Source organism: Megascapheus bottae, chromosome 10 (genome assembly GCF_031878675.1).
Source record: "Megascapheus bottae isolate mThoBot1 chromosome 10, mThoBot2.hap1, whole genome shotgun sequence".
NCBI classification, from domain to species: domain Eukaryota; kingdom Metazoa; phylum Chordata; class Mammalia; order Rodentia; family Geomyidae; genus Megascapheus; species Megascapheus bottae.
The window spans coordinates 9,756,862-9,768,709 of record NC_143518.1 but is presented as its reverse complement, the minus strand read 5'-3'; the positions used below and the strand labels follow the sequence as shown (position 1 = coordinate 9,768,709).

Here is an 11,848-nt window from a genome sequence, read left to right as displayed (position 1 = left end):
TTAAGTATTACAATTGAATATTAACATGCATAATATTTATTATAATTTTTATATGTTTATTACATATTAATCATAATGTCAATATTATTATTGGTGTCAAAGGTTTGAATGAATAATTTCAACATTATTACTACTTAGTAATTCATTATATTATGTTTTGTAACTTCAAGTATGTCATTAGAAAAACTTGTTTACCTATGTGCCTATAGTGCCTTTACTGAAGTGTGCTGGGTTTAGGTCAGGTGGGCTTGAAGAGGAGTAGGCACTGAACTTTTAGTGATTCTTGGTGGAGATCATTCCCAGCACCCTTGCCATGGCCCCTAGTACCTCCTTGTTCCTCAGGCTATAGATAATGGGGTTGAGCATGGGGGTGAGGATGGTGTAGAAGACAGCCAGGATCTTATCTCCTGAAGGGGATCTGAGAGTCTTGGGCCGAAGGTAAGTGAAGACAAAAGGTGTATAGTAAAATGTCACCACAATTAAATGTGTGGAGCAGGTGGTGTAGGCTTTCTTTCTTCCCTCTTTTGAGCGCATATGGTAGACAGCAAAAAGAACTCGTCCATAGGAAGCAGTGATTCCAAGGAAAGGAAAGAGGAGGAACAGGCTTGTACTCACAAACACCATGTATTCATAGACCCAGGTGTCCACACAGGCCAGAGGCAACATGGCTGGGACATCACAGAAGAAATGCTTGATGGCCCTAGATCTGCAGTAAGGAATGTGAAGAGCATAGACAGTGTGTGCTAAGGAGTTGATGGATCCCAAAATCCAAGATCCTGTGATCATCTTCACACATATCCTTTTACTCATGCGGATGGGGTAGTGGAGGGGTTGGCAGATGGCCACAAAGCGGTCATAGGCCATGGAGGCCAGCAGTAAGCCTTCAGAGCCTGCCATGGTCAAGAAAAAGAAGCTTTGAATCCCACAGTTCAGGAATGAGATGCTTTTCCTTCCAGATATGTAGTTGAACACCATCTTAGGGACAGTGGTGGAAATGTACATCAGATCTGAGAGGGAGAGCTGGCTGAGGAGAAAGTACATGGGGGTGTGGAGACGAGAATCCACAGCTATGAGGTAGATCATTGCTGAGTTACCAAGTAAAGCAAGAAAGAACAGGACTACAATGAGGAGTAAAAGAAGAAGTCCAGTTTGATTTGGAGGCAACAATCCCAGAAGAATGAAATCACTGGAGGTTTGATTCCATTTCTCCATGAAAATATGTCTATAGATTCCTAAAAGAAAAGTTAAAACATAAAGTAAAAATGAAACATAACTGGATATCAAAGAGAATTAAAGTTTCTTACAATTAGTATAAGGACTATTTTTGCTCCTTGCTGTAACTCTGTTGAGTTGAATTTAATAACTGAATTTATTATTCCTTTCCTCTTTCTGAACTGCCATCTCAGCAAGTCACAGAACCAAATTTTGCCTTAAATATTAATTTATACATAGCAAGTATAAATAAGACAACAAAAATCTTCTATGCTATTATACCCCTGTCTACAACCATGATTCAAGAGTATTAACATTTATTAGCTGAAGAAAGTATTACTGATTTTGTGTCCACCTGACACCTCAAATTTGCAATAGAAAATCAAATGCCTGATTTAGTAATAAATATTCTGTAAGCATAAGTTCAAAATCCCCCCCCATTGAGTTTAAACTGAGCTACTCTTATACCTCTCCACAGGCTGTGACTTTACATGCTATTTACCTATATCTGCACATGCTATTTACCTACGTCATGTTCTGCAGTTCAAAAATCTGAATGCACAGACTGGATCATGAAGCAGGTACAAAACTAATCAACCAGAAAAATTAGAAACAGTAGTGAATTCATTGATTTCTACCTCCATTTTTCCTTATTCTTTTCAGATTGAATCAGTTGACAAGAATAAAAAATATGGTTATCTTTTAGAGTAAAATTGGAAAATGAGAAGCAAACAAATTTCCATTTCTGAACAAAAATTCCACCTTTCTGTTGAGCAAACCATGACCTGGTGTATTAAGGTAAAATATAGAACATTTTCTATCTACTCTTTGACACACTGTCCCCTGAATTGTGTAATTTGCTTCTTCAGTGTTTCATTCATGCATACATGTGGTTTCTTATATTTCTAACATTAATTTACTGTTTTCCATTATCATAAGTCTGAATGAGATTTTTTCAATATATGTATGCCTTTGTGATTTAAATAAACACAGATACGGAAGCCTACTGATGAAACTGATTTAAGTAGTGATACTGTATTATTCACTTCTCTTCAATGAAGAAAATTTGTTAATAGTTAGTTGCTATTAAATAAATAAACTTAAATCACATAGAATTTTCTATGATTGTTAAGCACTATGAGAAAGAATATGAGAGCAACAGATGATGTAAATATGACTAAATCATAATATATGTATATGAATATATACTCTAAATAAGAAAAAAGCAAATAAATCATAGGAAAGTAAAACAGTCTACATTAGGATTAAGTGTCAGAGGTAAAAGACAGAGCCAGTGTAAGGGTGAATGAGATTAAAGATGGTTGAAGTATGTTATACCTTATATGACAGTTGTAAAATTAAAATATTTGAAATAATTTTAAGAAATGAGAAGTGAAAGTGGTAGAAAAACAAAGGAAGAGGTACTCACTACCTTATGAGTGTAACCATAATGGGTCTATACATCACCCTGATAATAAAATAAAATTTAGAAAAAGGAACAAAAGAAACAAAATGAGAAAAGGGGGTGGATAAGAGATGAGGAGTAGGATTTGATTTGGGTACATTAAATATGTATGGAAAAAAGCACAATGAAATCCCCCTTTGTATAAATAATATTTGCTAACAAAATGTCTAAATACACTAAAAATCAAAGATCAAAAATGTTTTCTGATCCATGTACAAACAATGAGACATGCATCAATAGTAAACGTGCAGATATTTCCCCAGTGTGACATAAAGAGAATGTGGATAACAGGCATTTTCTTCTTAAAACTTTCAAAAGAAGAAATATAAAAATAAAAAATGGGCGTCATTATTATATATTTATTCTTCAAAATGCTTTCTGTCTGTTTTATGGAGTTGTTTCTATAAACAAGTAAGTATTAGTCATTAAATATATAAAATATGTAATAAAGTTTAATACCTCAAACATATAATACGATATTGTGTAATGATCTATTATACAAGGAAGAATGTAGGGGTAATGGTTAGAGTGACACCCCAGTGATCACTCCATTCCCAGTGAGGAATAAGGTAAAATTCCTTCATAAAGCCTCTTCATTTCATGAAGACATTATCATTTAATGTGCTTGAAGGGCAGATTATACACTTCTGTGTGATATTATATACTGACAGTTGTAGTAAGGTGCAGGTGTAAATATCTCACTAATGTTGCAGTGTGAAAAGAGTGGTGGAGCCTTGTATCTTGAGAAAACATGGAGGCATAGGTGTATAGGAAAGACAATGAAGTATTTGGAACTAGAATAGTGCATGGTCACAGTAGTTTTCAACAGATCTACCTGTTGAAAGAAACATTAGGAAAAAATGAGTGTTTTCTTCATAGTGAAGACAATGTGGAAACCTTTTGTAAAATCAATCTTTGGCATGCATGTCTTGGAGATGAGGACAGAGGATTCTCTCAGGTAACATACTTTATATTTTATTTCCTGTGCTGGTAACAGAGTTTGAATTCAAGATTTTGGGCTAATGTTTTTTTGTGTTCATTTATGGTTACCACTACAACACTCGAGCCTTAACTTCACTTCTGGCTTTTTACTGCTTATTGGAGATGAGTTTCTCAGATCTGTCTGCCTGGGCTAGCATTGAACCTTGATCTTTAGATTTCAGCCTCAGTAGTTAGGATTCCAAAAAGGACCATCTGGTGCTCAACTGTTTGTTGAGCTTATGTTTAAATTGAGAGAAAGAAATATTTCAGTAGTCCTGCCAAGCACTGTTCACACAAAGTGAACAGTGACATAGCTGTGCAAAAAGGAGAGATAGTCATGCATACATTTATATTATCTGCTACTTAAATGGAAACTAGAAAATAATTCAGTACTTAATTCATTTCCTAATTTGAAAAGTCTCATGGTAATATGAAATGTATGTAAAAAAAAACAAACCTTTGCAATACTTAAAGATTTTTGGATCTGAGACTGTAGTTAATGCCAAGGATTCATTTGCATGGGTACTTATTAGTTCTATTTTAAAAGTAGGTATTCCTCTTGGAAAAAATATATTTTTACAGCACCCTTTCACTATGAGTTAATCTAAGAAATCGCAGCTTAAATTTTTTCTTACAAATACTATACTTTTCTTAATTATGTACATTAGTGTACATACAACCTCATATGTACTTACACATACATTGATAAATTAGATCTTCCTTTCACATATGGAAGAAAGCATGCATCCTTTGTCTTTTCTGAGCCTGGCTTAATACCCTAGTTCATATATGCTTTGTTAGGATGTTATTCCTGTAAGGTAAAGTGAGCCCACAAGTAATCACTCTCATATTTCTAAGAAACATATTGATGGAATGCATGGAGTCCAAACTAAAAACAAGATAATTTGGCTAAAAATTATAAAGATAATAAGTGTAGGTTCCTAAAGTTATTTTTGCAAAAGCAGCATATTAAGTACACTTATAAAAATATAATACCAAATAAGTACAGGACCAATTAGTAAGTGGTTCATTACTTAATTCAGTATCAACCACATCATAAGTTACCCAGGAATAGAAATTATATGACTCTCTGATACTAGCACATAATAAATCTTGAGAAGTATCCATCATCTTTGTCGAAGTCATAGGTAACTTCAAATACTCTCGAGCAGAGATAAATTTTGTAACTTTATTCAGGTTACCTTAAGGAGTAGTATGTCATAGAATTCTAATGGGATCAAATGATCACTTTTTAAATTTACATTCATTATTTTTACTTTCCAATTCAATGTGTAACTTCATATATCCTATTTCAGAAGGAGGAAGTTCTTTCATAGTAGAAAACCAGCCATGTTAATAATTCTCCTTAATTAAGGCTAACCCAAAATAACTACCTCAATAATTTCATCTCGACTCACCTGACAGAAGTGCTTTAAGCCCTAAAGTGAGAATGGAGTTTTATAATGAAACCATTCCTTCCTGTCAGTCTGTTTTATGAGTTTTAAACAACATTCTTGGCTCACCAGCACTGATCGGCAAGGGATACAATAATGCAATGCCAGTGATCAGCACAATTAAACAAACTACCCTCTGTCATGAGAAGCATTTCTCTATAAATTATACTCTTTAGAAAGAAATCATCAAGATGATCATTGTTCATTGTTCCCATAAAAAGTAATTCCCCTGAAGTTGAATCTAATAGTAGTAGTAGTAATATCATTAACTCCCCTCCTGAAATATCTGCATATTGAAGTTGTTTAATTAAATACCTTCATTTATCACTGTTGGTCAATTGAAATCAGAGAAGACATTCCACATTTAATTTTCTAAATTCTACAAATGTAAGACATTTTTTCCTGTTTTGTATTCTGAACATTATATGATAAAGCCTTATATCGTCTTTTCCTCTAATTGATCCCTCATGTATTAAGTCCACAGAGACAAAAATCTTGGACCTTTCAACTAACCTTAATAATCTGGAAACAAATTGAAGTCCAAACTTTGACCAAGTCAGGCAAAAGTCAGTCCACTTTCCTGAACACAATCTTGGTTAGGCCTACCACACATCACTCTCATCATGAAATAAGATGTAAGAGTTTTCAGGGATATGGAGTTGATGATAACATTTCGGTGTGTTCAGAAAAAATCATCCCAGAATATACATTAGGTAAAAATTCCTCAATATTCTCTAGTGAGTTTCCAGTAGCACTTCTGGGTGATTTACATTCTAAATTCTTTACGAATCAAAGCTATGTCTTTGAAGATTAAAATCTGTTGCCTAAAATCTGTGCAACTTCATGCCATGAGGTACCATATCTCATCCATTATGACTAGAGATCCAAATTTTGTGACATAGACTCCACACCATCTCTTTCTCATGTCACGGTCCATCCTAGCCTCTCAAATCTTTCCCAATCAAATAACTCCCACCTTCTCAGCAAAGTGGTCTCTCTCCTTTTGAAGCACATTTTAATCTCCTTGCCAAGCAGAGTGCTTCCTTAGTTGTTCAAAGTTCAAAATGCCTTTTCTTAGTAAGTCAAAGCCCATTCTAAATGAAATGTTTTTCCTCCTAAAGGAAGCTCTTCCTTGCCCTGTCTTTAATAGAGCCCTCTGGTCTCAACCAAAATCTTTCTTTCATTGCAAAGCACTATTTTTGTTTCTCTCCTCTCCTTTTCCTTGTATTATTCTTTCCTTTATTTTCACATTTCTTATAAGCAAAGTACTTTCTAAATGAAGTGCTTTCTTTCATTTCTGTGTCTTTCACAAAATACTTTGTTTGCTTTTTTTAATAAACCAAACCAGCTTTTTTACAATAAATTGGGATTCTTTTCCTTTTCCAAAGTTGCTTTTCATATAACTCATATTGATTTATGAACAAAGGCCTCTATTTATTTTTTAACATTTTTAATTGCATTTTATTATCAGGATAATGTATAGAGAGGTTACAGTTATATTCTTCAGGTAATTATAGAGTGAACATAAAAATTATCTAACTCAGGGCCAGGAGTTTGGCCTAGTGGTAGAGTGCTTGCCTAGAATGCACGAAGACCCAGATTTGATTCCTCGGTACCACATACATAGAAAAAAGCTAGAAGTGGTGCTGAGGCTCAAGTGGTAGAGCGCTAGCCTTGAAAAAGCTCCAAGGACAGTGCTCAGGTCCTGAGTTCAAGGTCCAGGACTGGCAAAAAAAGTTTAAAGTCAACATATAATGACAGATGTTTACAAGAAATCTATCATTTGGTAATGCCATGACTGTGACTGTGCCTAAAGCTAAGAAATCAGAAAATTCCATTAATCAAATTTCGGGTGATTGCTCAGTCTGGACAGTGACTATTCTGCAGGGCATATCACAATGATTAATGTAAGAACTCTTCCTTTCTTTTTTCATATATATATTTTTTAATTAATAAAAGAGTTACATTGTATTCACCAGATAGGTGTATTACTTCCCAAACATTGATACCTTTCTCAAGCATCAACAAAACAAGGAGTTGGTTCTTTGAAAAGAACTCTTCCTTTCTATTCTTTTCCACATGAATGAGATAGTACACAGATCTCATGGTATACAGTGGCCAAGCTGTATTCATTAGTTATTCCATTTTCGCCCCTGTTAAGTTTCTATGGCTTTAAAACACACAAATACGACTTTCCTTTTCAAAGGACTCAGAAAACACCGATGTCAATTTATGCAGAAATTGCACACACAAACAGGTGCAAGATTACCTGGCCTGTGTTCAAGTCAACCCTGTCATGCAGCATCCATGTTCGAATGTTCATGCAAAAAGGATAAGGGAAGAAACTACTGTATTTTATGGTGTAAGTGAATGAAGCAGAGCCAGAGATGGCCCACATTTGGGTTGTATAAAGTATATCACTATATTCCTGTCATGTTGCCAGAGTTTTGGTTTTTATTACTAAAGTGTATACTCTCATCAACATTCATATTAGTATCATAGTTTTCCATGAATAGCTCTATGACACAAAGCCTTAGAGCCAGAAACACAACTGTGAACCCCAGGTCTACCTGAATATTTACTGAGCCAAGTAAAGCATGATGTACCTTTGTAAATTTTCTGACAATACTGTTCAGTACTTGTATAAAGTTATTTGTAGGGCTGTCTGACCTACACTGATTATTAAGAAAGATGACTTATATTGCTTTATTATCATTAGAAAAAAACAGAAAAGATACCATGAATTTCCCCATTCTCATGGTTGGACTGGAAGTGTGATCATCCTATCTCAGCCTCTTAAGTAATTTTTTAAATTTTTTGTTATAATTAATAGAATGGTTATGTTATATTCACCAGATAGAAGGTGCATTACTTCACAAACATTGATGCCCTTTCTCATGATATGGTCCCCATTTCCCCCCCCCCCCCCCACCGCTCAACTTGATTTCCCCCCCTTCCCTATCCAATTTCAAATAACCAATTAAGCAAATGTAAAATATAACAGATAACAAGGTGAAATATTGTAACAATATGAGATAACCAAAGGATAGCAAAAGAGATGAGAAATAACATAGTACGTAAGGACAACAATCACTCATTATATGGCTATTTGTACTCTTACACTGTCATGTAGCTTTTAAATTTTGATTTTAACATGTGAAATCAATGTTCTGTTACCCCTTGTATCTGGTACCATCTCACCCCCATTTATAATGTGCTTTATTTTCTTTACTAATAAGGCAATCTTTCCTCCAAAAACAGAAAAAAAAGTTTACTTTCTCTTCTGATATGACACTATCAAACCAAGAACTGTCCTTTATTGCAAAGTGCTTTATTTTATTTATATGAGTGGAAGCACATCTAAAAAAGCTTAGAAAGCACACATAGATGTTTAGAATACCTTTGTTCATAGTTGATCAAAGTTGGAAAGTCAAGATACCTTTCAGTGAATGACTACATATTGGTTCATCCAGAAAGTATATTATTCTTTACTGCTAATAATATATACTGTTAAGCTCTTTATAGTAGGGAATTTCATTTCATTTTGTTGGTATTTTCCCTTAGCTTGTTTTCACTACCACTTGAGCACCAGCTTCATTTTCAGATTTTGGGTGGTATTTTGGAGGCAAATGTTTCACAAACTTCTGCCATGGCTGGCTTTGAACCACAATTCTGATTAGTTTTCTAGTTAACTAAGAATACAGGCATGATCTATCAGTGCCTAGCCTAAGAGTATATATAATATAAAGTATTATATTTTGCTTGCTAGGAGTTTGGCCTAATGGTAAGAGTGTTTGCCTAGCATGCACGAAAACCCAGGTTTGAATCCTTGGTAGCACATACGTAGAAAAAAGCCGGAAGTGGGACTGTGGCTCAAGTGGTAGAGCACTAGCCCTGAGAAAGCCCAAGGATAATGCTAAGGCTCTGAGTTCAAACCCTAGGACTGGCAAAAAAAAAAATAAACTAAAAAACAAAGAATTACACTTTGGAAGGAAAACTTCAATGGATACTACTGTGTGAAAATGTCAGTTTTGAGGCTCCATGCTCTGTGATTTCAACTATTACATTCAGAAAAATATGAGTTCTGAGGATAGTATAATGATTAGTTTCTAGGTGTAGTAAGGAGGGGGAAATGAACAGATGGAGCACAGAATTTTCATTACAATCCTTTAACACTTATGAGAACACGTCCTGTGTTGGATATTTCTTATATAATACTCTCCAAAAACTATGGTAAATCAACCCTACACAAATATTTAATCTGTTCTTGCCAATGTAATCTCTCTTTGTGCATTAAACATGAAGAGTCAGTGGAACTGTTCCAGTCTTGGACTAATAGAATCTGAGTAAATTAAGTAATATGTCTAATTCTGTTGAGACTGGCTCCAGGAAAGTATTAACCGAGGCAATAAATGTTGATTTTACTTGTTCCCTAAGCAAAGAACACACACACACACACACACACACACACACACACACACACACATGAGCACACGAGTCATAGAGTATCTGATCAACTTGTTTTAGATTTTTATATAGTATTGAGATCTTTCAGACTTTCCACTTGATTTACCATGATGCCTTTCCAAGGTCAAATATAGTGTCACAAATACTCGTTCTTTCTAATGTTTGCATAGTATTTCATTGAGGAAGTCCACTATATTTGATTGTGCTGATGGACGTTAGAGCTGATTTGATTTTGGCTTCTGTAAATAATGAATTAATGAACATGGGAGTTTAGATGTGTCTTCTGCATTCTGATTTTATGCCTTCGGGTATAAGGAGATTGTTTGATCCCACAGCATGTTCATTTTTGAATGTTTGAGGACACATATATAAATTTCTACATATACATACTAATTTATATTTACCCAATAGTATATAAAGATTTCCATTTGTTCTTTTCTTTTTCTTTTTAATTGGTAATAGGGCTTGAACTCTGTGCCTGAGCACTGTCTCTGAGCTTTTCAGCTCAAGGCTAGCATTATACCCCTAGAGGCACTGCACCATTTCTAGTTTTCTGAGGGCCAATTGGAGATAAGAGTCTCATGGACTTTTCGTGCCTGGGCTGGCTTTGAACTGTGATCCTCAGATCTCAGCCTCCTGAGTATATAGGGTTATAGTTGTGAGCCACTGGCACTTGGCTCTTCCTTTCTATACTAGTATTTGATCATTGTAATTTTCATAATAGCCATTCTAAAGAACGGGGCTGTGATATCTTAGTATGGCTTTCATAGGATACATAGATATTTTTTCTATGGTATTTTTGATTCAGGATAATAGATAGTAGGCCGCAGTGTGCATTGGACAATTGGTGTATATACAGTCAGCATTTTAATGTTCTCTCAGAAAGATGCAAACAAGGATTTGAAGACAGAAGGAAAACAAGTTCTATGATCACATAAATAACCATTAAACCAAAAATTCATATCACATTTCATGTACTATTTCATAATACTATTGTGAATACCATTCAAAAACCTCAAGAAACAATGGAGCTTGAGTATCTTTGTATTAGACAGCATACTTCAGGGAACTTTACTCAGACAGAAGAAGAGCAAGAGAGAGACTAGTAGGAAAATCATTTCTTTGTTGAAGAGAAGATGCCAAACACCCTTCTCATGGCCCCCAGGACCTCCTTGTTCCTCAGGCTGTAAATAATGGGGTTGAGTGCGGGGGTGAGAATGGTGTAGAAGACAGCCAGGATTTTATCCTCTGTCGGTGAGCGAAGATTCCTCGGCCGAAGATAAGTATAGACAAAAGGTGCATAATAAAATGTCACCACAGTTAAATGTGTGGAGCAGGTGGTGTAGGCTTTCTTTCTTCCCTCTCTTGAGCGCATATGGTAGACAGCAAATAGAACCCGTCCATAGGATGCAGTGATTCCAAGGAAAGGAAAGAGGAGGAACAGGCTTGTGCTCACAAACACCATGTACTCATAGACCCAGGTGTCCATACAGGCCAGAGGTAACATGGCTGGAACATCACAGAAGAAATGGTTGATGGCCCTAGATCTGCAGTAAGGAATGTGAAGAGCATAGACAGTGTGTGCCAAGGAGTTGATGGATCCCAGTATCCAAGATCCTATGATCATCTTCACACACATAATTTTACTCATGCGAATGGGGTAGTGGAGCGGGTGGCAGATGGCCACAAAGCGGTCATAGGCCATGGAGGCCAGCAGCAAGCCTTCAGAACATGCCATGGTCAGGAAGAAAAAGCTTTGTACTCCACACCCCAGAAAAGAGATGTTCTTCTGTCCTGTGAGATAGTTGAAGGCCATTTTGGGGACAGTGGTGGAGATGTACATCAGGTCCATAAGGGAAAGCTGGCTGAGGAGAAAGTACATGGGGGTGTGGAGCCGGAGGTCCACCCGGATAAGGTGTATCATTGCTGAGTTTCCAAACAAGGCAAGACAGAATACCAAGATGAAAAGGAGCAAGCAAAGTAGTCCAGTTTCATTTGGAGGTAACAACCCCACTAGAATGAAATCACTTGAGGTTTGATTCCACTTCTCCATGAAAATATTTTTCTTTATCTTCCTTGGAATAAATATTAAAACAAACAAAAATCATGAAGGAAACATGACAAGAAAATTAAAGCAACCTGACATTGTTAATACCTATATTGAATAGATTTTTATGTCCTCTTATACCGTCAGGTAGCTTTTAAATTTGGATTTTAACATGTGAAATCAATATTCTGTTAGCCCTTGTATCTGGTACCATTTCACCAA

At 35.6% G+C, this 11,848-nt stretch overlaps 2 protein-coding genes across 2 annotated transcripts; both read right to left on the bottom strand.

The window, feature by feature from the left end:
• Nucleotides 1-273: 273 nt before the first annotated feature.
• LOC150057521 (olfactory receptor 2L13-like) lies at nt 274-1,212 on the bottom strand. The gene has a single exon (XM_090340094.1). It carries the CDS (start codon nt 1,210-1,212, stop codon nt 274-276), a length of 939 nt encoding a protein of 312 aa, XP_090196220.1.
• A 9,481-nt stretch (nt 1,213-10,693) lies between these two features.
• On the bottom strand, nt 10,694-11,632 carry LOC150057520 (olfactory receptor 2L13). Its single transcript, XM_090339733.1, has one exon. The coding sequence runs from the start codon at nt 11,630-11,632 to the stop codon at nt 10,694-10,696; it is 939 nt and encodes a 312-aa protein (XP_090195859.1).
• Between the last annotated feature and the right edge of the window lie 216 nt (nt 11,633-11,848).